The 26,823-nt window shown below is 45.9% G+C and overlaps 1 protein-coding gene across 1 annotated transcript in view; it reads left to right on the top strand.

The window, feature by feature from the left end:
- LOC147706481 (alpha-2-macroglobulin-like protein 1) overlaps positions 1-26,823 on the top strand; it is a 690,635-nt gene that overhangs the window by 344,636 nt on the left and 319,176 nt on the right. The window contains exon 12 of the mRNA XM_086929617.1: positions 2,564-2,615. Coding sequence (XP_086785743.1) covers positions 2,564-2,615 — 52 coding nt within the window. The remainder of the gene's footprint in view (positions 1-2,563; positions 2,616-26,823) is intronic.

Raw genomic sequence — 26,823 nt, 5'->3', positions numbered from 1 at the left:
CACACTTAGGACGAGAAATCAAAAGACTAACAATGGACGTAATGCAGAACAAATCGAAACCTTCACCCCAATCGAGAGATCTGGGTTAAATCCATAGTTTATTTGCTCACCATGCCACCCCAGTTTAGACCCAGCCATCTGAAAATCAGCCCTGACCCTGTGCCTAATGAGAACAGTCCATCCTGAGCTACCAGACCAGCTCCTCCCTGGACTGGAAACAAGCATCCTAGGACTGATTTTGGGGTTTCACCCCTCATCAGCCAGGCTAGTGTGAATCCAGTGGCACAGTGAGCCCGTGACCTGGCAGTTTGGGCTGGACTGTTCCAATGGGGAACAGGGTCAAGACTGATTTGCTTATGGCTGGGTCTGAAATGGAATGGTGTGACGTGCAGAAAAATGATGATTATAACCCAGATCTGTGACTGGGGATGAATGTTTGATTAATTCAGCATTCTGTCCATCATCTGTTCTTCTTTTTGTATTTGTTGCCCTAAGTGGGAAGGTTATGCCAAGACATGGGTCCCATGCTCGCTACACCACCAGATTCAAGCTAGCCTGGCTGATGAGGGGTGGACCCTGAACCGGTCCCAGAATGCTTGCTTCTGGTCCAGGGAAGACCTGGTCTGGAGATTCGGGCTGGACTGTTCCCATGGGGAACAGGGTCAAGATTGATTTGCATATGGCTGGGTCTGACCTGGAATTGTGTGGCGTGCAAAAAAAAGATGGATTTAACCAGAGTCTGCGACGGGGCGTGGCTGTTTGATAAATTCTGCATTCGGTCCATCATCTTTTCTTTTTGCATTTGGCACCCTAAGTGGGAAGGGTATACCCAGACATGGGTCCCGTGCTCGCTACGCCACCAAATAAATTCAAACTCGCATGGCTGATGAGGGGTGTTACCCCGAAACTGGTCCCAGGATGCTTGTTTCTGGTCCAGGGAAGTTCGGGCTGGACTGTTCCCATGGGGAACAGGGGAACTGTTTGCATATGGCTAGGTCTGAACTGGAATGGCATGGCGTGCAAAAAAACGACAGATTTCATCCAGATCTGTGACAGGGGGTGGATGTTTGATTAATTCAGCATTTCGTCCATCATCTGTTCTTCTCCCATTTAACAAAGACCATGGCCTCTCCTGTGGCCAGGGTTATAAGTGTTGCGCACAGGGCACCACCTATTCTTCTATGAGGCAATGTTAAATCCAGAATGTAATGTACCATACCCCCATTAACCACATCGCCCATTTTGAGGTAAAGGTCTATGCACATTACATAATGATGCACACAGTCTGGGCGTTGGCACTGAGCACAGATATCTCAGTAAGGCCAGTATATACCCTCAGGTATTGACTTCTTGGAGGTATTATAGAGGTGGGTATTGAGCAGAAGTAGTGGTGCAGACCATTCGTTATTATCAGTTCACAGAGGAATGCCTAGTGTATACTGTGGGAAGATGTATCATGCACAGGGTGAAGTACGCACAGAGCCCACCCACAGCTTAGGCAGTATCTAAAGCATACGGCGTCAGGCCATGCACTGTTGCATCATGAACATGTGCTCTGGGCACGGAGAAAAGTTATAGCTCAGTTACTATGTAGAGTTTGCAGAGATGTGCAGATCTCAGCATTGGTATGTAAGGGGTACGACCAAAGCCATGCACCATTAGTATTATCCTGTACCCAGAGGACACTGTCACAAACTGTCCTCTTTACATACTGCAGTACCAAACCTGGGTGTACTACATATGGGTATCTATTGGCACAGCTTCACACCAGGCCCTGTAAATTCTGCACATGTCATGTCGTTGTGAAGGATCCATAGCACATGGTTGTAGTCCATGCCTTATTTGGAGTGTGCATAGCGCAGTTATGGGTCGTGCACTATGTCTACGGCACAGTGGCTGAACACTGGCCCTGCACTGTCTGTGAACGTGAAGCATGTAGTATGCAGAAGAACTGGCCACAAGTCATATCTGTATGTGGGCATGTCATTTATGTACGTTGCATGGACCATGATTGTATGTGGGTGTGCCTTGCATGTACTATGGACATAGCATGGCAGCTGTTTGTGCCCTTTTCACATTGAGTACATCAATACACATTATGTAATTAGATGCCATTGCTGATTCCTTCAGTTAGGTTGCAGCTCTTGCCTGCTATGTACTGTGCACAGAACACAGGTGAAGACAAAATATTACAAAATACAAACATCAATGGAATCACTGTTGCTGTAATGTGTGCTGTCATATATAAGGCTATATTTCAATGTGTATTTAATTACATATTTTTTGTTGAAGAGATGCCGAGATGTCATGTTTCAGGTTCCATACTTCCTTGTAAAGTTACGATAGCAAATTCATGTGTGTGCATACATACATACATCTTTGTAAATATATGTATGTGTGCATATACATTAATTTGAATGTTCAGTTGTGAGTGTATTTGAGTTTGTTTCTTTGTGTGTGTTTTTCTTTAACGGTTTGCTTGATAGACTGAATCTGCTTGTCGAATAACAGGATTTCTTTCTCACCCTTTCAACTTTGATTCTACTTTTCTCCCCCCCAACAGGCTGAGGGAATAGCTCAAGAGAAGTCTCGAAACCTGATGCTTTGCCCAAATGGTAAGAATAGGTACAGAGATGCGCAATGTTCACACCACAGGGCGAGTTATAATCAGTATCACAGCACTTGATTGGTCTTATCAGTATCACTGCACATCATGAACACAACAGTATGATATAAAGGCTGCAAACTGGACAGTTCGTGAAGAAGATGTGTGATCTCTACATCATAAACCTCAACATCTCATCATATCTCACCCACTCTGTGGCACAAGCTGTAATCCAGTATTGGATCTATCAAAGATTAACCACATGGGTGCTGCTGACGAGCTGAGCTCGTCATGAGCTGCAGCGGAGCTGCACTCATGACGAGCTGAGCTAGTCACGGCTGTTGGAACGTTGGCACGCGGGGCTAATTTCCCCGCTGTGCTGAACGTTCTAAAAACGGGTGTGGCCGTGATGAGCTGAGCTCGTCACCAGCACGGCGGTGCCGCGCGCGGCCCCACTCCCCCTGCAGAGCGGGGGAAAAACACCCCACAGCGAAGGGGTTAAGATGCTTGAATCATCCCTGCCATCGGGGTAGGAGTCCCACGGTATCATCTCAAAAGCTGTAAATTATATCACCATGGGCTTCAATGCATTGACTAGTTACTGTAATATCCTATCCATATCCTTTCGTAAAGACGAAACATATTTGAGCTATAACCAATCAGGTGACAGCACCCTGTAGAACACTCCCAGGAGAGGCTTCATCCCTCTGATTTTCTACTGCACGTCGTGTGACAGGGAGTTCTCCCTGAGCTCTGCTTACTTTTTCTTCACATCTTTGATATTTTTGCCTGTTTCCAGATTACCATATTAAACTCTTCTAAGAAAGGACTCTTCCGTTCATTTGGATCTTGCAGTAAGAAGAGACTTCATGCTGAGGATCCCTATAAGGACTGTATATATTGCTTGTACCCACAGCATAAGGTTAAAACTGCAAAATGTGTGGAACCTTCTCAACCCAAACCCTAAAAGACATGAGGGTAGGTTGTTAATATGGTTAAAGAGTCTTAAAACCAAATCTAATGTTTGCCCTGAGGATGGGAATAATGCAAACTCGCTTGAAAAACATAAAAAGAGGGAGAGATCACAAGAGTCTCCGGAGGCCATAGGAAAGCTTCCAAAAAGACACGCCTTGAGTCTTCACAAAGCTTCTCACAAAAAGGAAAATATCTAGGGCCAGATGTAGGTAAATGTGAAATACCGATTTCTTTTTATTTTTTTTATTTTTTAAAAACCTTTATTTATCAAATGCACAATACACAGCGTCTGCCTACAACCCTACTGGGCCGGCCGCTATGACAAACATTCAAAAAGTAGAACACAGTATGCAATAGGGGTGGCCACTTAGCGTTCCATTATGGTGTAGTGCATAACATAACAATCAACAGGATAGCAAAGGTTTAATTTTATAATTTTGTCGAAGAGAAAAACGAACAAAAACAAACACATGGTAAAGTATTGGCAAGGCTCACAGGAGGGGGGGGTAAACGGGAAACAGTATACAAGAATGGGAGCAAGTCTAACAAGGGAGGGGGTTTTATGGAGGGAATGTAGAATGTAAATAATGAAAGGAACGCAATTCATGGGGAGGAGGGAATGGCCTCGGCATAATCAAGTGGAGGGGTACAAATATCACCTCGGTAAGCATTCCATTGCGCCCAGACCCTGTTCCACTTTCTTGGACGACCCCGTGCCTCGTACACCGTCTTCTCTCGAAACATGCACCAGTCCATTTTTTCTTTCCAGGCACTAAGCCTCGGCGGTCTATTGGAGCCCCAGAGCTGAGCTATGTCTCTCTTGGCAACCATAGCGCCCAGAGTGACCCAGAAGGTCTGGGCAGCCGTACAGTCTGTAGGTTCCCACACATTGAGCAAACAGCGCCGTGCCTCGGGAAGGAGGGGGACTCCAGTAACACGTCCCATCACATCATGGACCCTGGACCAGAAAGATGAGATAACAGGGCATTCCCACAAGACATGAAGAAAGGTACCATCCATACCACATCCACGTCTACACAGTCCATCTGTCGCAAGCCCCATTCGCACCAGACGCGTACCAGTCACATACAAACGGTGGAGGATCTTTAGTTGGACAAAACGAAGCCGAGCCGGAATAGCCACCTCTTTAGGAGAAGAAATAGCCATTTGCCAGTCCTCGTCGTCTAGTTCAAGCCCGTCCGCCACCCAGGAGGCACGAAGCTTCTCCAGCAGGTCAGCCCTGTTGTTAATGAGTTTCTTATAGATTAAGGAAATCGTGCTATCAGGGACGTGGCCATCAAGGATACGATCTTCCAATGGGGATGACTGGGGGACGTCAGTACCGGGGGGGAAAAACAGAGGATAAAGCATGCCGCACCTGAAGATACCGGAAATACTCCTTATCATCCAGCTGATATTCCACCTTCAGGGCCTCAAAGGATTTCACAGTACCCCTGGCCCAAAGATCCTCCACCTTACTAATGCCAATCATATCCCATCTATCAAACCCTTTCGTCCGCCACAGGTTGCCCAGCCGCTCAGAATCATACAACGGGGTCATGCGCGTCAATTTGCCGCCCCAACTCGTGGCCACAGTCGCATCCTTCCAGGCACGCACTGCACATTTCGTAGGACCAGTAAGGAGATGGGGTGGTGACTTCGAGTACAAAGCTCTGTTAAAGTTGCCTCCTGGCAACAAGAGTTTATCCAGGGCAAAAGCGGGAGCGGGTTCCGCAGAATATGTCACATGGTTGATCACGCTTAAGTGCGAGGCCCAGTAGTATCGTTTAATGTCAGGTAAAGCGATACCGCCATCGTACCAGGGGAGTGTAAGTTTAGATAATGCAATACGGGCACGTCCATCCCAAATCAATTGCCGCTGTAGGCTTTCGATTTCACGGAAATAGCGAGCGGGGACTGGGTCAAAAAAGTTCTGCAAGGCATAAAGAAACCTAGGAAGCGACATCATTTTAAAAAGTGCCGCTCGTCCCAATGGGGACAAGGGCAGTTCACGCCATCGCCGCACATCTTGCTTGAAGCGACGAAGAGGAGCGTAGAGGTTCCGATCGTATCGCATCGCGGAATTCATGGAGACATAGACCCCCAAATATTTGAAACCATCTTCCGCCACCTGAATAGGGAACCTACGGGGCAGCGGTGGTAACACCCCCGCTATGACATAAACACAAGACTTGGTCCAATTGATAACCAGTCCGGAGTTCTTACCAAAAGAAGTGAGAACGTCAAAGAGCACGTTCAAAGATTTCTGGGGAGAAGTGAAGTAGAGAAGGATGTCGTCGGCGTAAAGCGAGACGCGATCCTCCAAATCCGGCGCCCACCGGATCCCTTTAATCGAGGGTTCCCACCGGAGCCATGCCGCAAGGGGCTCAAGTGCCAGTGCAAACAGAAGTGGGGAAAGCGGGAACCCCTGACGGGTGCCACGCCCCAATGGGAATGGGTCGGAGCTTCTGCCATTCACTACAACCTGAGCCAACGGTTGCTCGTACAGGAGCCTCACCCACGCAATGAAACTAGGGCCGAAGCCGAATTTGGAAAGGGCCGCCCACAGATATGGCCATTCAATGGTATCAAAAGCCATTGTGGCATCTAGGGAGGCCACCACCGCAGGCCCAGTGAGAGTGCCGGCTCTCGCGAGAACGCCGTGGAGTCCACGCAGGTTAAGGGCTGTGTTACGATGGGGTATGACACCGGATTGATCCGGATGGATCAAGTCACAGATTACAGTCAACAACCGATTAGCCAGGGCTTTGGCAAGAATTTTGGGTTCAGCGTTCAGTAACGAGATGGGGCGGTAGGAGGTGCAGCGGTCCCGAGGCTTGCCGTCTTTATGAATGACCACTATGGTAGCAAGGCGCTGTTCAGACAGAAGGACTCCAGCCTCATATGCATCCAGAAACATGGTCCGCAAGTGGGCGGCCATTTTGTCTGGTCGAAGTTTATAGAGCTCGATAGGCAAACCATTGGGCCCCATCGCTTTACCCGAACGCAAGGATATAATGGCAAGAGCAATCTCGTCCACCGTGAAAGGAGCTTCCAAAGCCAATCTATCCTCTTCTGAGAGACAGGGAAGAGCAATATCACGCAGCAGTAAACGGGAGTCGGCCTCGTCACGGTCACTCACCGGGCTGTAAACCTTCCGAAAATGGTCCACGAAACAGTCGACAATCTCACCAGGGTCAGACACACATTCACCAGTCTCGCGGGTAATGACGGGTACAACACGATTCATTCTTTCAGCCTTATCCAGCCACGCAAGGAGTTTACTAGCCTTGTCACCCACATCGTACAAACGGCCCAACTGATTCATACGCATCACCTTAGCAGCATCAGTCACACAGGCTCTATAGTCCGCCTGCTTCAGTTCCAGGGTGTGTAGGAGCGCAGGGGTATCGTCCCCACCCAATTCACTTTCGAGCGTGGTGATTTCGGTCTCAAGGGATTGCAAAGCCTCCCTCCTAGCTTTCCTTTCAGCCGCAATAAGAGACAGTGCGGAACCTCGTACAACAGTCTTGAAGGCCTCCCAAAGAACCGTAGGGGAAGCTACTGAACCTACATTCTCATCGAAGTAGCAGTCGATCGCCTTAACCAAATCCGAGCGAAGCTGAGGGTTCCGAAAGTGCCAGGGCGGGACCGGGGGAACTCTGCCTACAGAAAGACAACCCACGGAAATCTCGAGCAGTAAGGGGGAATGATCTGAGATACCCCTAGGGAGATGTCGAACTTCCCGCACCAGGGATAAGTTAGAAGTCAGCATGAAAAAGTAGTCTATCCGTGAGAGGCTGCCATGGGCACCAGAGTGGAAAGTGTATTGCGTCTGTGAGGGGTGTAGCGAACGCCCGACGTCTACCAGGCAAAAAGTTTTGGTCATGTCAGTTAGCCACATCTGGGACAATGGCAGAACTCTAGGGGGCAGCCGATCACATTCACCAGACAACACAGAGTTAAAATCCCCACCCATAATCAGTAGGCCATCAGGGAGTCCCAGGAGAGTCTTGCCAAGATCAGCATAAGTAGTGGCCTGCAGTCCCGGGGGAATATATACAGCGACTATTACAATGAGCTTCCCCTCCCATCTCCCCGAGACAGCAGCATAGCGTCCCCGATCATCAAGGGTGACATCATCAATCTTGAGGGCCAAGGAGGATTTTACCAATATGCCCACCCCTCGGGAGCCAGACGTAAAACCAGCATGAGCGACGAGCCGGTAGCCTCGGCGGTCAAGAGCTTTACAGGCATTACCAATCAAATGGGTTTCTTGAAGTAACACAACATCAGGGGCATGACGCCTTATAAATGTTAGCACAATGCCACGTTTAATTCTGTCCCCCAAACCATTGATGTTCCAAGAAAGAACCTTCATCTCACCCCCCATCCCAAAAAGAGTGTCCCAACCCAACCCCCCCCCAGAACCTCAGAGCAAGAATGTACGCAAGCAATAGAGTACCATGTGAAAAAAGAAACAAAAAACACGCAACACAACCAAGTCCCCACCACCCACCCCCCAACCATGAACCCATTACAACACCCCCCACCCTGCACCCCTGCTGACTAAAGAGCCACCCCAAACTGCAGTGTGCCTGTCGCCCCATCTGATCTAGACAAAGAAACCCCTGAGGAGGAAGGGAGAAACTACCCCAACCCGCCCCACCCCGGACATAAACATAAATCACAGGATAAAAGTTACTCGGTAAAGTTTATGATCCAAAACCGGACCTCGGGGGCCCAAGTTCAGCCCTGCGTCGTTGCACCTCCGTCCGCGCCTCCGGGGCCTCCGCTCTCGGCGTCATCTTTTGGCAACGAGTCCAACCATTCACTGGCACTGTCCGGCTGATCGAAGAAGTATGCACGGTCCCTGTATTCAATACGCAGGCGAGCGGGGAACAGCATAGCGTATTTTAGTCCCAAATCCCTCAAGCAACGCTTCACTCCGAGGAACCCAGAACGTTGCCGTTGCACTTGAGGAGTGAAGTCAGGATAGATCGAGACAGAGTTGTTGTCGAACTTCAACGGGCCGTGGTTGCGGGCGGCCTGAAGAATGGCGTCTCGATCTCGAAAGTGAAACAGCCTAGCGATTATAGGCCTCGGGGTCCCCCCGGCTTTACCTGTCCACCTGGGAAGCGATAGGCGCGCTCGACTGCAAAGAACTTACTAAGGCCTGCGGGAGCAAGTTTAGCAACAATTAGCTCCTCAACCAGTAAATCGATCGAGGCAGCACCACTGTCCTCCGGCACCCCGACTAGGCGAATGTTGTTCCGTCGGGCCCTATTGTCGTATTCCTCCATGCGTTTGGTTAACAGGTCTTGTGATGAGTGCAGATTCCCAATCTCCGACTGCGCTTCCGCCATGTCAGTCACCAGACTGGATGCTTTCAGGTCCAGTGCCTTGACCCTCTCGTTCGTCTTGGCTAAGTCGGCTCGAATAAGGGTGACATCAACCGCCACCGTGTCTATTTTGGACACGATGGCCTCATATTGCTGGCTCATATCAGCCTTGAGCCCCGCAATGGCGGCCAGTAGGTCCTGAAGTGACACTTCCGAGGAGGTCGCCATGTCCGTCTTTGGGTCTTCCAAGCCGCGGCCGACAGCACTGGGGGAACCTCTCGGTTGCGTATAGCGATCGATCACGTTAGACTGGACCGATCCCCCACAAGTAGTGGCCTTCCTGCGCTTCTCCGCCTCGGGTTTCATGGCCATGTTGAATGAAGCACCTCACGGGGACCACCCGGGTGCGACAGGATGTCGGCGATCCTCAAACTTCGAAAGTCTGGTTTTTGCAAAAAATTGTCACAGACCACTGAGCCGGCACTGGGAAGAAAGCGTGTTGCCAGTGAGCACACCAAACCAGGATTGAAAAGCAGGCCTCAGGCAGTCAACACAAGGAGGACCAGAAACCGAAAGTGAAAGTGGCACACCATCGGTGGAGCAAATGCTAGGCAGCCGTTGTTGTTGCATTACTGCTCGGCCATCCGAGGCAGCAGAGTCCCCGGTCCCGTCCGGGGCTAGGCCAGGAAGTTAGAGACGATGTAAAAATGGTCCCCGAAGTCCGATCTCAGCCCAAAAAAGTGCAGCAGCATCAGCTAGAGTAACTCCTCAAAAGCCCGTCAAAGTGACCAGGATAGCTGAAGGATAAATCAACGAGGGTGGCGCGTGTCTCGGGAGCTCTCTGCTCACGCGAACATCTTGGATGCCCCCGTAGCTCCTCCGAAATACCGATTTCTTAATAGCGAATTTTACTGATTCGCTATTAAGAAATCGGTATTTCATATGTAGGTAAAGATTCGGTAAAAAATACTGCATCCATAATATTCCTTATTACCGAATCGGTAATTGAGATTCGGTAAAAAGGAATTCCTACCCATTCATTCCTATGGGCTATGAGGCCCACAGGAATGAATGTGAAGACATTCAGTATTAGTGATTCAGTATTACCGAATCGGTAATACCAAGAGGTTTTTCAAGGGTGCCAGGGTGTCCAAAGGACACCCTGTTGAAACCCTGAAATGTGCTTGTGTGCACACGTGGCACACATACATGCCCTAAGGGCATGGATGTGTTCCACATGGCACTTTTAAAAAAGCAAAAAAGTGCTTTTTTAAAGGAAATCTGTAATTACCACCAACTTGAGGTTACTGGTAATTACCAATTTCTTAAGGTCCAAAAGCACTCTTTAATTTGCTTCCTACATTGCATTTAAGGAATCGGTATTACCGATTCCTTAAATCCAAGAGCAATAAGGAATCGGTATATACTAATTCCTTATTTACTGATTCCTTACCTGCATTAGGAATGGCTAAACCTTTGAAACATTCATCAAACTCCTCACTGGTTAGAATTCATATCGCCATGAAGTCCTCATCCTCGAAGGCAGTACTGTTAAAATCATCATTGATACAAAAGTCACCATTGAGGCGCATTTCCCCTCCTTCATCATCAATTCTCTTGTTGCCAACAAATCCATTGTAGATGAAAGCAGCGTCGTCAATGAAGGCTGCATCGTCAACGACATGTAAACTGACAATGTCTACACCATTGATGGAGATCCTTAAACCACTACGAGCTCCTCGTCACAGATGCCTTCACCCTTGAAGACCACCACCTCCTTCATAACCACCTCATCTTCATCAATGTCGAATGCATCAATGACATCAGCGAAGACAACTCTGTCATCGGTTCTCACATCGGCAGCTCAGTCATCACTGCTGCTGCCAACTGCAAAAGCCTCGTCAACACAGTCATCATCTAAAATAGGGAGGCCTTCAGCTTTGCCAGTTACTCCTGTTTTGGCATCATTGACATTCTTGTCGAAGACACTGTCGACAAGACATTTTCATCAGGATCCTTTCCAAATATCACAATTACCTACTAGTAATTTTTTGGAAGAGTCAGATGATGATGGTTTGTTTGGCCCAGCACATAGTCTATCACAGCTCTATGTGAATTATCAGAAAGAAGATGATGACGAGTTTGAGGAGTATTATACACAGGAGTTCTACCACCAGTGGTATACTGACAAAACCCAACAACATATGGAACTCACTCATGAGCCCATGGTTCAGCTTCCTGTAGCATTAGTGGAGGACCTACAAGCCATGCTGCAGGACTACTGTACATGCTTTCATTTTCCTGCAGGAGCACCAACACGTCCTCCACCACAGGCATTTCCTCCTCCTATGTCTTCACTCATGCCTAGATGGACGCCTGCCTCACACATTGCCATGCCCCCATGGCAAGACCCGTAATCCCCTTATAACGACACAGGAGAATGAGAATTTCAAGACACTCAATCAGCTGGCACTAAGTGGGAAGAATATAAAATTCCCACACCTTCTCCTCCAGCTCCTCAACAGGTGGTCTCACCACCAGAGGACATAGGCAGTGATGTTGTTTTGATGGAGAGAGCTGCTACAAGGTTTCACATTTCTATGACGGTCAACCAGTTTCACAGCTTTCTTTATGATTCTAAGGATCAGTCAAGAAGAACTGTGAGGGCAATCCCTATAATTGATCATAAATGGGAATACGGCATGAAGGTAGTGAAAACACTAGCTACGTTAATTGCAATCCTTCCAAGGATTGATAAAGTATAAGGCCCCTGACAACGCACTGGCATGTTTGGTGTGGCATCCAAAACCAGAATCTGCAATCTCTCAGGCTGCAAAGCGAAGATCGAAGAATCCTTCAACACCTATCTTTACACCTCCTGACATGGAAGAAAGGCGCCTGAATAATATTGGCAAAAGATTTACTACCATCTCAGGCACTGCAGTGTGCGCAGTCAATGCCTTAGTGATACTAGAGGGTACGACTGCCAGATATGGTCTAGTATCCCACCATATATAGATCTTCTACCAGATGATAAGAAACATTCTAAATAAATAGGCACAGAAAATATTACTGGAAGGAGAAAGATCTGTTTCCGAATTCATTGATGCATCTTTTGCCTTTCGTTGGCTTGCTGGTGCAGCTGTCCTTAAACGCCAGGGCTGGCTTAAGGTTACTACATTCCATCCTGAAGTGCAGAGCAAAATCCTAGACATGACTTTTGAAGACAATTCACTGTTTGGAAAGCACATTGATGACACCTTGCAGGCTGCCAAGGCAGATACAGCTACTGCTATCTCCTTAGGAACGCTCTGGTACAGGAAAACACCTATTTATGGAGCCCGTGGATGAAGAGTGTAGTAAATAAGTCCAGCAGCCAAGAGTTCTTAGTTGGAAGAGATCTTTAATCCGAAATAAGAGGCAGAGCAAGAGCAGACCCTCCACTGCAGCAGCAACGGGTAAACTGCCACAGTGTAGAATCTACAGTACAAACATGCCAAGAATACAAAATATGGAACATCAAACAGATGAGTTCTACAAAGACTAGAAAGGTAACTTAACAATGTACTACACATCTTCTCCCTTTCTGTTTAAAAAAAACAAAAAGAAAACTTAACAAACAAAATCTTGCAAATAAACAGGTGGTCGGCGAGACCTAGGAGAACGTGTACACACAAAGTCATTGTGAACAGAAGGAACAGACTGCGAAGGAGCAGGAGCATCACCCCCACCAGAATTACTGAGTTCACAGTGAACCGAAGGCTGCACAGGTGTGTGATTGGCTAACAAATATCCACTAGTAGGAGGAACCCCAAAATCAGGCAAAAGAGGATTAGAAGCACCCTCAGAAAGCAATGGAACAGGTTTTATTCTCTTATAGAGAGCAACTCTTCTAAAGTTCCAACACTCTCCATTATTGAGAATGACGCCGTGAGTAAGCACCTTTTTAACCTTAAAAGGACCTTTGAATTTAGACAAACCCCTTTGTAATCTACCCAACTTAACTTTAACCAAATCCCCCACAAAAAAAGGAGAGGAATCAGGTGCAAGAGTAGAAGAAGTGACTTCAACCTGTTTTTCAACCAAAACACCCTCCTGTGTTTGCAAAGTGACGACATCTCTCATCCAAGAAGGAAACAACTTCAAACCGGGATCACGTCCCCTCATCAACTGAAAAGGCGACAAATCCCTAGCTGTCAAAGGGGTAGTGCGGTAGGCCCACAACATCTCACTAACCATCTTTCTGACAATACACCCACTACTAGAGGCCATTTGAATAATACCTTTAACAACCTTGTTGGCCATCTCACATATAGCATTCCCATGGGGAATTATATAAAGATGTGCGATGATGTGAGATACCACACTCCTTTAAGAATACTTGCATATCCCTAGAAGTGAGTTGAGGACCATTATTAGTGATGATGGCTGAAGGCAAACCCTCGTCTTTGAAAAGATTCCCTAAAAACCCGATGGTATTAGAAGTAGTGATGTCATTAGTGAAGTGCACAACCAACCATTTGGTAAAAACATCAACAACTACTATGGCGAATCTGTCCCTCTCATAAAGCTCACCCATCGGGCCAATGAAGTAGAGGCAAATAGTGTGCCATGGTAAACAAGGACTCTGTATACGAGTATCAGGAATAGTTTTCGGACCTGTCTTCAAGCGTTTTTCACCCTCCCTGCACATTGGACAATTCTCAATCCATTCCACAACCTGTGAATCGATGCCAGGACACCAAAAGTGATCCTTAATGCGCCTTTGAGTGAGAGTCTGACCCATGTGACCCTCATGTGCCAAAGCCAACAATTTGTTTTCCAACCCAAAAGGGAGAATACATTTCTCTCCCTTAAGTAAGATGTCATTCACTTCTGAAAGTTCATCCAAAACTTTAAGAAAGGGTCTGACAGAAACAGTGACAGAACTTTCACGCCTGGAACCGAACCTGATAAGTTTAACAACCTCCTGAAGAGTAAGATCAATAGCCATTTCCTGGCTGAAAAGACTCCCTCACCAAGAAAGACAGCATCTTCAACAGAAGCAACAGCAACATCGTCCATGTCCAAGGCCACTTCCGAACCATGAAAAGAACGCCAGTCTAGCGACAATCTCGAAAGGCAGTCAGCCTGAACATTCCTCCAACCTTGAATATACTCAACAGAGTACTGAAAATCTTGCAGCCTGGCCGCCAATTTCATAAGCCTAGCAGAACCCTTACCAGCTCCTCCTGGGGAGAGTACTTTGATAAGGGGCTTGTGATCTGTCCTCAAAATGAATTTCATGCCCCACAGATACGTCCGAAAGTACTCAACTGCCCAGGAAGCGGCCAGCGCCTCCCTTTCAATAACAGAATAGTTCTTCTCAGACTCAGTAAGAGTCCTCGAGGCAAAAGCAACAGTCACCTCAGCGGTCCCCTTTATCTGTGAAAGCATAGCTCCCAATCCATGCGCGCTAGCATCCACAGTGACAATGGACTTGTTATGAATATCAAATGGAGACAAGACCTTTGCGTCACAAATCTCCTGCTTGATGCTGTCAAAACACTCTTGCAGTTGGGCTCCCCAGATGAAACTGACTCCACGTTTAAGCAAAGACCTGATGCAAACAGTTTTATCTGAAAATTTGACAAACTTTGAATAATATTCGATCAGTCCCATAAAGGAACGTAACTGATCCTTGTCAACAGGTTGAGGAGCAGAACGGATGGCCTCACATAAGTCTTTTTTGGGTTTAATGCTAGAAGAGGTAATGGTATAACCCAAGTAATCCACCTGATCCACCCCAAACAAACATTTGTCCTTACGCAAGGTAAGACCAGCAGTGGATAACTTTTCTAAGACAACTTTGAGTGTGGAATTATGTTGAGCTTCAGTTTGACCATAAATTAAAATGTCATCCTGAAAGTAAACAACCTTTGGTACACCCTCAAAAATGCTAGAAACCATCCGTTGAAAAACACTTGCTGCTGAATTGAGACCAAAAGGGAGTCGGGTGAATTGATAGGTCCCCCAAGGAGTAATGAAGGCTGTTAAACTCTTTGAATCGCTATGTAAATCAATTTGGTGGTATGCACTCCTGAGGTCAAGTTTGGAAAAAAACTTTGCTCCGTTGAGTGTGGTAACAAGTTCAGTTATGTTAGGCAAGGGGAAGGTATCAGCCACAACACATTGATTAAGAGACATGAGGTCCACACAGAAGCAGAGCTTGCCGTCCGATTTTTTTCTTGACGACAATAGGCGAAACCCAAGGGGAAGCCTCAACAGGTTCAATCACACCAGAAGCTAACATGTCATCCAGAAGACGTTTCACCTCATCCTTGATGACGATGGGAATACGTCTTACTTTGTGCTGGACAGGAATTGAGTCTTTCTTAAGTATAATTTTATGAGAGTAGCCTTTCAGACGGCCTAGGCTCTCACCAAAAACAGTTTTGAAATTATAAAGGATAGAAAACAACTCAATGTCCTCAACAATCATGGCTTGAGGATCAGCCCGGGATTGACAATAATAGAAAGATCAAACTGGTGAACCCACCCCAAAATAGCAGGACCAGATAGAGAAACATAGACCTTCCCATGAATTTGTCTTGTAGAGAACTTGATGTTGGCTTCAAAATAACCAAGGATCTCCAAAGGTTCGCCCTGATACCCACCAGGAGAAATGTCCTTCGGAAGAAGTGGACACATACCCCACACCTCTACAAAAACACAGTTTGGGATAATAGTGTAGCGTGAACCAGTGTCAACCATTAAATGAACATCCTTATCATTAATAGTAAACAATGCTTTCGGTCTATTTTTCCACTTGTGCTCTTCATGATGAAAACAGTCATCCTTCCCCACCACCAAAATCTTATTAGTATCATCAGTGGCCCTTGGAATGTCAGATAGATAAGATACCGATGAACGACTTTTACCTCAACACACTCTAGCATAGTGTCCTAATTTGCCACACTTCATGCACTCTTGTTTGGCAGCAAAGCAAAATTTAGAGTCAGAAGCGTGACCATAACTACCACATCTTAAACATTGCATAGAGGTGACAGGTTTAGATGGGTTTTGACTTTTCACATTCATTGTTTTTTTGTTAAAGAACTTTTTGTGCTTAATAAGAGCGATATCTTCTTGATCATCGTCATCTAGTGGACATGACATATGAGAATGACACGATACTTCACTAATATCGCTTGAAGCTACCCTCTTCCAGTTCTTTCATACAACCCTCCGATTGTTCTACAATCTTAGCTAAATCAATAGCCGTCTGAAGATTCGGATTCTTTGCTGCCCACAAACGCTCTTGAATTTTCTTGTTGTTACATTGTACTATGAGTTGGTCTCTAATCAACTCATCGGTCATATTACCAAACTTGCACTTGACAGACATTTCATGCAATCTGGACACAAAATCATCTATAGATTCTCCCACTTTTTGACTTTTAGTGTAAAACTTGTACCTATTCATAACAAGGTTTTCTTGGTTGGCATATCTTACTTTTAAACGGGAAACAGCTTCTTTATATTCATCTAAAGGAGCTTGCGCGCCAGCTTGTAAAACCTGTGGTAAAAATTAAAAAATGCGCTGACCTTCTTTACCCAGTGAGCTCAAAAGAAGAGCCTTTTTACGTTTAGCAGAGAATTCTTGAGCATCTAAAGCAGGGGTCTCCAAACCGGTCCTGGAGGGCCGGATCCATGCCAGATTTTTAGGATATCCCAATTGAGATACATGTAGTTATTTTAAAAATCTGGCATGGATCCGGCCCTCCAGGACCGGTTTGGAGACCCCTGATCTAAAGCATCCAGATAATTATCAAACATGGGAAACCAATCTTCCCATGATATGCTAGGTTGACCTGGAATGGGAAGAAAGCTAGGTGGTAAGACAACAGTACAATTCTGTGAAGAAACTTGGTCAGACATGCTATGAATAGTGTGAAAAGCGTAATGAGAAAAAAAACGCACTCTAAACCAGTCTCGTAAAGTACCTGAAGAAAAGTCAGTCTGAGCAGTTACAGTGTATGGAAACACAACGTGGTTTAAAGACGTGAGAGTCTTCAAAATGCTGAAGGGAAACCGCGTATGACAAAGTTCTGGCCGTAATATGCAAATTAATTATCACCAACTAGAAACGAATTCGCAAAAGACGTGCGCATCGTCGGTGAAAATTGCGCTGCTGGAGGTGAACTGGTTACCAAGGCAACCCAAAATGGCTTCCTTATGACGTGTTGACGCTGCGTAGACGCTTCTGACGTTGCGTCGTGTAGACGCTTCTCACGCTGGACTGAAGCTCGAAGAAGGCGAGGATTCTACAAGCAGCCAGACGTCATGCAAGCGTTCACCAACTCCTCAAGGACATTCTACGACGTCATCATTAGGCAGAAGGAAGAGACGAGAGTACAGCAGTTCAGAGGAAGCGGCGGGGTGAAGAGTGAGGTAAGTGAATGGAGAAGGGAGGATAACTTAACAATGTACTACAAAGAGCCTATTTCTTTCGTGGAGGCTATCAAAGATACCAACCTCAGGTTTATCAATCATCTCACCTACCAACAGCACACAGGTTATTATACATACACCACCCCAAACTGCATATTCTAGACAGCAGCTAAGACTTAAAGAACCTGCACAATCCAGAGACACTGTCAGAAAACAGTGACAATCCTTTGGAACCTGCTACATTTCTGTTGAATCAGTAGTCCTGTCAGGAACACAGGAGACGCAGATGTAAAAAAGATGAAATTGACTTATTCAGATACAAGAACTGACCCCAGCCACAGCTGGTTCTCGTGAAAGCCTTCTCCCACTCCACGCAGTGAGCTCACCTCAGAATGTTCGCCAATGTAACATTCTACTGCATGTCACAGTGGCGTCAACCAATGTAAACACAGGGGGGGGTTGAGCGGCAAGACCAGGGTTCCCCCTACAGCAGATGATACCACACATGGCTATATATACACCTGATGTGACAGAGGCCATGGCGGGATTTATTAAAGAAGCGGATGACTTTGGGGCTGTCTCCGGATATAAATTAAACCTGAATAAAACGCAAATTATCGTAAACTATAAGCCTCGTGTTCCAGTCATGGGCATTTGCCACACTGCTACTTATTTAGGCATTAAAATGACATCCAATATTAGGGACATTAAGACACTTAATTAGGACTCTCTATTAAGAGATACTGCAAAGCTACTTAAAAAATGGCATAAGATCCCCTTAAACCTGTTAGGACAGATAAATCTTATTAAAATGAATATCTTAACTAAATTTCTGTATTTGTTTAGGTCTATCCCTCTGTTTGTTAATAATCTATTTTTTTTTAAAATTAGATGGTACCCTTGGAAGCTTTATATGGGGTTATAAAAAAAACGCAGAGCACTTTCTTCTTTGAAGCTACCATTTAGTAAAGGAGGTCTTAATTTCCCCGACTTTAAATTTTATTTTTATGCTTCTTTTCTGGGTCGAATCCGTAGTCTTTTCAACTCCAGCAACCCGTATTATTTTCACCAATTTATGCAAGGATCTAACTCCATACAATTCCTTGCAAGAGCTAATGACCCGAATTACTATAAGAGAGTGAGGTTCAAGACCACTAAAGATGCAGTTCGAATATGGAATATAATAATGGCTATTGATAAAACTTCATTTTTCCATCCTAATCTAACACTTTGGAATAATCCTGGCTTACCTGGTATTTTTTGTGATTCTGTTGGAAAAATATGGGCTGACTTAGGTATAACCAAGCTGGGTGACTTATATGGCTCAATGGGCTTTTTAGAGTTTGAAACATTGAGAGTACTTTATAAACTACCGGAAAATATGCAATTTAAATATATACAGATACGTAATTTTTTGATTGGCAAAATGAAACTTAAGAATATATTAGACTCAGATATTTGGGTAAGTATATATGGGGGGGAGGGGGAAAAACAAATATATAATCAGCCTGGGCTATAAATGTTTTACTCAATTTAAAACTGATGATTGTCCTAAGTTGGCGCAAAGATGGGCTTCTAAACTAGGTGTGGGTATATCACCGAACAACATTTCTTCCTTTTTAAATAACATTGACAAGCTTGTTCACTCATCTAGTTTAAAATTGCAAGCCTACAAGACTGTTTGCCAGCTATATTATACTCCTCTACAAATCTCTAGATGGACCGGTAATAATGCTTCAAACGATCGCATACAATGTCCGAAATGTAATTTATTGGCGGCTGACCTAGAGCATATGATTGTCTCATGTCCTACTTTACGTATATTTTGGAAAAATCTAGAAGATATTATGAAGCAGAAACAACTGATCTCTGCCCCATTACCAGCAGAGATGATACTCTTAGGACTGCAACCAACTACCGTTCCATTTAAAGATTTGCTTTTTATTTTGCTATCATGTGCTAAATTGATCATTGCAAGGGTATGAATATCAGATAAACATGAACATTTAAGCATCTGATAGATGGAGGAGAACCTTCTGGGAGGTCCTTCTAGAGAAGTCCATCATCTACCTTAAAAGAACTCCTGTTAGAACATTGAAATGTTGATAGCTCCATTGAAAACAATGGAGTGCTCCGGGCTTATAATGGCTGGTATAAGCCTGGAGCTCCAACATTCCAATGTTTCTTTGTTCACAGCTCTGGCTGTGAACAAAGGCTTCAGGGAGCCTGAGGCGATTCCAATCCCCTCACGGTTCCAAAAGGCTTTGTTTTTTTTGTTGGAACAATCTGTCCTCTAGTGACAGAATTTTCTAATAGCCTTATAGCCCTTCGTAGATGGGGTGTGCCACTATTAAAATCCCTCTCCCTTGTTAAAGGCCCTCGCCTTCGGCTCGGGGCCTTTAACGCTGGAGAGGGCCTTTAATAGCCGGTATAGCCGTCTACGGCGGGCTATAAGAACACCTCCATAAAATCCAACAGGATGTCAACTAGGCAAACAAAGTTGTGTCCAGAGGCACCTCACAAGACCAAAGACAATTCAAACCCACAAACAACGGTCCAATCAATGACCTCTCCAATACAAACCCTTTCTCCTGCTCAAATGCTTTCCCTACACCGTCCACGTGGATTACGTTGATGTTTTCAGCTGTCAAAGCCTCATCAGCATCTGCCCCATCGTCGAGGACTCAACATCCACCTTCTACAATAGCACTGACAGAAATACTATTAACAGCACAGTTACCATTGTGAATTTTTCTTTTATCAGCCCAGCTACTGCTAACTCCATCATCGAAGACACAGAAGAGAGAGGCTGTTTCTTTACTTCCGGTTCATGCTAAACAGTCTTTGCTTCCTGAGGATATATCAGCAGCAAAATTCTACAGCAGTTGCCCATGACTATCTTGTACTCTGAAAGGGAGTCCGAGGATGGAGGGCATTCTGAAGCGGCCATCAGCCCCAGCTAACTCACAGTGAAATGCCATGAAGGAGGATATTGAGGTTGATCAATATAGACATAAAAATATGAATTTGACTCAGGTAGAGCCATCATTAATAAGATAGATACTATCAAAGACACTATGAAGAGCCTCACTACCGCGGTCCACGAACGTTCAGCATCCCTGTAAAGCTCATTATTGACCTTCAACTGTGATGTAACGTTACTATAACCAACTTCCTCCTGCACATCTGGGGGTTGTGCTTCAGCTTCAGTCACACCCACTGCTGCCAGTGCCATCTTAGCCTGCTGCTGTTCCCTTACCCCACCTCTACCCTTGCCAAGACACATTCCAGAAGTTTAGACCAATTCCTTCTATGCTGGTACCAGTCAGACAGTTTCCTCTATGGCTGTGGGGAGCCATCCAGAAAATAAATTACATTGATCCCCATCATAGGTCATATCTGGGAGGAGGTTTTCAAAATAACACAGACACAAGTCTCCATTAAGTCATGGTTTCCAGGCTCAATGAAAAAAAAACGGGCCCAACAATACTCCAGAATGCCTCATTTGACGTCCCAAGGCCAACACTGTAGTGATGCAAGTTGCACAATTCCACTCCAGAAATCCAAATAGCGCTTCCACAACCTGAATTCACAGGAAATCAGGCAAACTGACCCACTTTGGAAAGAGAATTTCCACTCTGGCAGCGATGACTATGAAAAATGCCAACTCTATGTCCTTCGTTGGCAGCTACAATTACCAAATGAGTGGGGGACATGACCCCATATTTTGTTCTACTTCTACAAGGAAAGAATGGAAAAGTTGTCTTTCTACTTGAAAGGGAGAGTGCTTCTGTGTTCTGCATTCTGTTCATCAACGGTTGTTCTTTGCATTTGTCACCCCGAGTGGGATGGGTATGCTCAGACGTGAGTCCCATGCTCTCCACACCACTGGAGTCAAGCTATCCTGGCTGAAGACGGCTGATAGCCAGAAACCGGTCCTAGGATGCTTGATTCCGGTCCAGTAAAGACATAGATTGGCAGTTCGGGCTGGACTGTTCCCATGAGGCACAGTGTCAAGGCGGATTTGCATATGGCCAAGTCTGAACTGGGGTGGTGTGGAGTGCAAAAAAACATTGGATTTAGGCCCAGATCTCTGTACTGGGGTGAATGTATGACATTGTTCTGCATTCTCTCCATCAACTGTTGTTTTTTGCATTTGTCACCCTGAGTGGGATGGGTATTCTCAGACATGAGTCCCATGTTCTCCACACCACTGGAGTCAAGCTATCCTGGCTGAAGACGGCTGATAGCCAGAAACCGGTCCTAGGATGCTTGATTAAGGTCCAGGAAAGACATGGCTTGGCAGTTCGGGCTGGACTGTTCCCATGAGGCACAGGGTCAAGGCTGATTTGCATATGGCCATGTCTGAACTGGGGTGGTGTGGAGTGCAACAAAACGATGGATTTAGGCCCAGATCTCTGTACTGGGGTGAATGTATGACATTGTTCTGCATTCTCTCCATCAACTGTTGTTTTTCGCATTTGTCACCCTGAGTGGGATGGGTATGCTCAGACGTGAGTCCCAGGCTCTCCACACCACTGGAGTCAAGCTATCCTGGCTGAAGACGGCTGATAGCCAGAAACCGGTCCTAGGATGCTTGATTCTGGTCCAGGAAAGACATGGCTTGGCAGTTCGGGCTGGACTGTTCAAGTCAAGTCAACAAAGCTTTATTTCGATATTTGATATCATAAAAGCACAAATAGAGATAAAAAACACAATTCATAATAAATACATAAAAAAAGGAATTTCATCAAAAAGACTTTTTACAGCGGGCTAATAAAAGATATATTAAACATTAGCAGCTTTGCGAATGATTAAAAAGAGTTAATTACACAAATTCTTTATAAAACCTTTTGTCTGATCAACCATGCCCAGCTTATGAATTTAGCCAACCCACAGGCTAGAGTTGTACTAGGATCAGCCTTAAGTATTCTAAGTGCAACAGAGTGGTCCCTAGTTTCAAGCTGCAGGCACACTGGTTTTAGCCATTTCAGTCTGGGTTTTGTATAGGCTGGGCAGGCAAAGAGGAAGTGAGGGATATTTTCAGCGACTCCTACACAATTTGGACAATCCGCATGCGTTTGGTGCGGGGGCTTCCATTTACTGGTACGATCACGAAGAGGAAGGGTACCCATCCTGAACTGGATAAAAAGAGTCCTGTCTCTTGGCTTTGTAATAAAGTCCAGATAGGGCTCCAGGCGAGGTGTATGCTTATGTTGACGAAATGCCTCTGTCAGCCTGCCCTGGTTTGGGTCCCTCTGCTCTTGGTCGTCAACCCATGCCCAGAAAGCTCTCTTGGTTTCTACCTTTGATAATACTGCCCCAGACTCCCAAGCAGTTGAGAGGCCCGTGACCAAGAGGAGCTTCCTGATATTAGTTAACCATGCGATCTTGGAAAGCTCTGGAGTAGGCCATAACCGGGCCCAATATAAGAGAGGACGCAGGGTGACTAGGTCCTTAATTGAACGGCGACCCAGATCACTCAAAAGTGGCTTAGTTGGGGTGTCCCTCGGGAGCGAGAGAAGTTCCCTAAAGAACTTGTTTTCTGAGGTGACTAGTTCTGCTCCATATAGGACACAGCCTACGGCTTTGGCAGCATAAATTTCCAGAGCAGGAGCAATGGGCCTAGTAGTGGACGCACGATGTTCCCTCCCTAATACTCCTACTACCCGTCTGTGGTTTAGGGCCATTTTATCAATATGTAACTGCCAGTTGAATTTATCAGAAATTCTGATCCCCAGATATCAAACTCTTTCACGTGCTCAAGTGGCACCCCATCAAGAGTCAGAGTAGATCTAGACGGTCTGCTTGGGTTGAAATAGAGAAGCTTAGTTTTGGAGGTGTTAATGACAAGACCCCTCATCTTACAAAACAAACAGAAGCGATCCAACAGCTTCTGCAACCCTGCAGGGGTTTTAGATACTAACAGCGTATTGTCCGCAAAGAGTAATGCGGGAACTTTATCACCTGAAAGGACCGAGGCGTCAGCATTAATTTCAAGCAGGAAGGAGACTACGCCGTTCCCGAAAAGCGTAAATAGTGTGGGAGCCAGTACGCATCCCTGGCGGACGCCTCTACTCACAGGAATTTTATCCGTTTTTTGCTCCTGTCATCCCCACCTAATGCAGGCGTAGTTTCCATCGTGCATACGGGCCAATGAGGTTCAGAATGGGTGAAGGGATCCCCATCTCCTGCAGGACCAGCCATAGGCGGTCTCGGGGGACCAGGTCAAAGGCGGTCTTTAAGTCAATGAACGCCAAATAAAGACCGCCTTTGCCAATAGTAACCACCTTCCAATCCAAGAGTGCCAACCTAAATGCCTGGTCTATTGTACTTGTGCAGGCCCTAAAGCCCGCCTGGAACTGCGAGATGATATTATTTTCTTCTGCCCATGAAAGGATCCTCTCCAGGAGAACTCTACCAACCAGCTTTTGTCCAGCGTCTATAAGACTTATTGGCCGATAGTTGGCAGGGTCCCCCCTGGAACCCTTCTTATAAATGGGGATTACTTCGGCCCCCTTCCAAGAATATGGGACCGGTGAGCCTTCCAACAGGGCATTGGTGAGAAGTACAAAAAAGGTAGCCCACTCTTCGACGTTAGCTCTAAATAGGTCACCCGGTATGCCATCTTGTCCCGGGGCCTTAGCGGGTACAATCTTGTTAATAGCAGCCACCACCTCCTTCTTCTCTCTCCTAGGGGAAATACCCTGAGCAGTGTCGGCTACCATAAAACCGCTTGGGGGTCCTGTGCTATCTGTTTCGTCATCCCGTACATAGAGCTTCCTAAAGTGCTCAGACCACTCCCTATCGGGTATATGGTTAGGGATTTGGTCTGATTCGCAACCATTAGATCTTCTCACCAAAGCCCAGAAGAGCTCACCATTCTTGGACTGGCTTGCTGTTTTTAGACTATCCCAGTGTTAATCCTCCCAGCCCCTCTTTGCATCTAGGATCGCTTGTCTATACTCCATTCTTGCTAGCCTAACCACAGCAGGATTATTGGTTTTAATAGCAAGAATCAGACTGTTTTTTTTTTAAATCTACAGTTTTTGTCAAACCACTTCTGTGCTGGATTGGCACTCATCGGGCGCTTTTTGCTAGAATCTATAAACAAAGTGCCAATCTTATCTATTGTGTCAACATAGATAGTTTCTGCTGCAACGGACCCAGCCTCTTTCATACATGCTGCAGAAAGCCTAATGGTCTGGTCACTAAGTATTTCACCTAGGGTGCTTATTCTTTGCTCATTCATGATACACTTTGGTCATTTGAGGAACCTGTTACAGTTAGAAGGTAGGGCTGCCTTTGTTAGCATTCTCAGTCCAGTAGTAGAGTCGTCCACCTTCCTTTCCCACATTTCCAGCATTGTAAGGGACAGGGGGTTATGATCACTGTCTATTGATGGAATAATGATCATATCAACCACAAACTTCCAAGACCTCCCATCAACCAATATATAATAAATTCTACTTTGACAGGAGACCCTGTTGTATGTATTTGCTCCCATTACGTCAGAGGACGTACGACCATTTACAGCTCTTTGCCCAAATTCAAACATTAAGGCATTCATTTGAATGACCACCGGCGACCATTTCTTCACTGGTCCAAGTGACAAAGAGGGGATGCCCCGCCTGGCATCTTCCTCATAAGTTCCTAAAATATCTTCCGTTGCCAAGGGCTCAAATGAGCAATTTAGATCGTCGGCAACCAATACAAAGGAATCAGAAGGACAAGAGAGGAGCATTTCAGAAAGGACAGTAATGGTGGAAGATTTAGCCCCCCCTTGGGTTCCTCTAGCATATATATTAAAAAGTTCCCAAGTAATATTGCCCTTGTTGCCCTTGAGAGAGAGTCTCATTACATCTGGTGAGGTACATGAACAGTGGGTAATCTTGAGATTAAGCCCTGCCCTAATCCAAACTATAAGTCCTCCAGATGGGCGACCTCGGCCAGACGAGGTAGCAGGTGCATAAAAACAAGTGAAACCAGGCTTATACAAAGGTTCAAGGCACCATGTTTCCTGAAATAAACACAGATCATATCCATCAATGAAATCATTCCAGTCCGGTAATGAAAGCTTATTACGTAAGCCTGCAACATTCCATGAGATGAGTCTAAGATTATTAGTAAGACCTTTACAAGGGATGAGGACACTTGAGGATTGATCTGAGACCCGGCCATCAATGTTGTTAACCCTCTGGGGGGATGAGGCAGAAGTTAGTATTTCAGAACCCAGAGGCTCGGGTGCGACGGGGTGGCCAAGAGTACAGCTAACTTTGAGAGAAGGAGAACTAATTGGTGCTCCTTCTTGAACCTGAAGTCAGTCGACAGCCTCCAGACAGCTGAATCGATTATGTATGGGGGTTTGGTTTGGAAAAAAAAGGAGGCTTAGACCATACCCCCTGGGGAATCCCCCTTCCATTTTGCTGCACTAGTGTCCACCCATCCGCTACTGAGGTAATGTGGCCTGGGGGATAAAAGTAGGTCAGTGGGAGAGGGCAAATGGTAACTCCTGGGCTGTGATATCTCCAGTTACAGATATACTCAACCGTTCTCGGATCATTAAAATTGACCAAAGCACAATCCCCCCTTATATTCTAAGCCAAGTGACCCACCCATGGCACCCTCCGGACCATCGATATTTTACACACTATATGTGGTGGCAATGGTCTATTTTTATTCAGCCAATGGGCGACCCTGTTCCTCAGCGCTGGGGGAGATTCAATTTTGTGCTTACCTAGTTCCGGGACCCCTGCGGGAACTACCACAAATGGACAAACTTCCGGGGGTAGATTAAAAATATTTTTATCCCTGGGAACCTGAACTATAGGGTCCCCTCTACCCTTGCTAAGTTGAGGTGTGTTGTGCTGAGATGATTTACTAACAGCAGCTGCAGCTATATCTATGCTAGGGGATATTACTGGTGCCTGATGGACCGTGGGCATTGTCAGCGGGTCCCTCGAGGCAGCCGGGGTATTCCCCCCTCTCCCTTTTTCTAATGGGTGGTCAACCTTGAGTGGAACTGCCTTTTTTGAAATATCAGTAAATCCCTTTAGATCGAACTCCATTTTTTCTATGTGTTGTTCGATTCTGCTAAGTCTATCCTCTAGTGGGCGAAGAAGAAGTCTGATAGTGTCACATATATTAGTCTTATTTAACAACAAGGGGTGGTGATGGACAGAGTTTCTGAATTAAGCAGAATACTCTCACCCAGTCAAGAGATCAGGGCTAGATCCAACACCGTTTTTTGGCTCACTGCACCATCCCAGCTCAGAACCTGGCTATATGCAAATTAGTCTGTTCCTGTCCCAGTGCATGATGGGAACAGGGCAGACCAAACTACCAAGCCAATTCTTACACTGGGAAGGAAACAAGCTTCCGGGGACCGGTTTCTGGCATTTCAGCCGTCGTCGGCCCGGCTTGCTTGAATCCTGATGGTGCAATGAGCAAGGGACTCACATCTGAGTA

This window comes from Lissotriton vulgaris, chromosome 7, assembly GCF_964263255.1.
Source record: "Lissotriton vulgaris chromosome 7, aLisVul1.2, whole genome shotgun sequence".
NCBI classification, from domain to species: Eukaryota; Metazoa; Chordata; class Amphibia; order Caudata; family Salamandridae; genus Lissotriton; species Lissotriton vulgaris.
The sequence above is the reverse complement of the archived record's forward strand: the minus strand, read 5'-3'. Positions and strand labels throughout refer to the sequence as shown.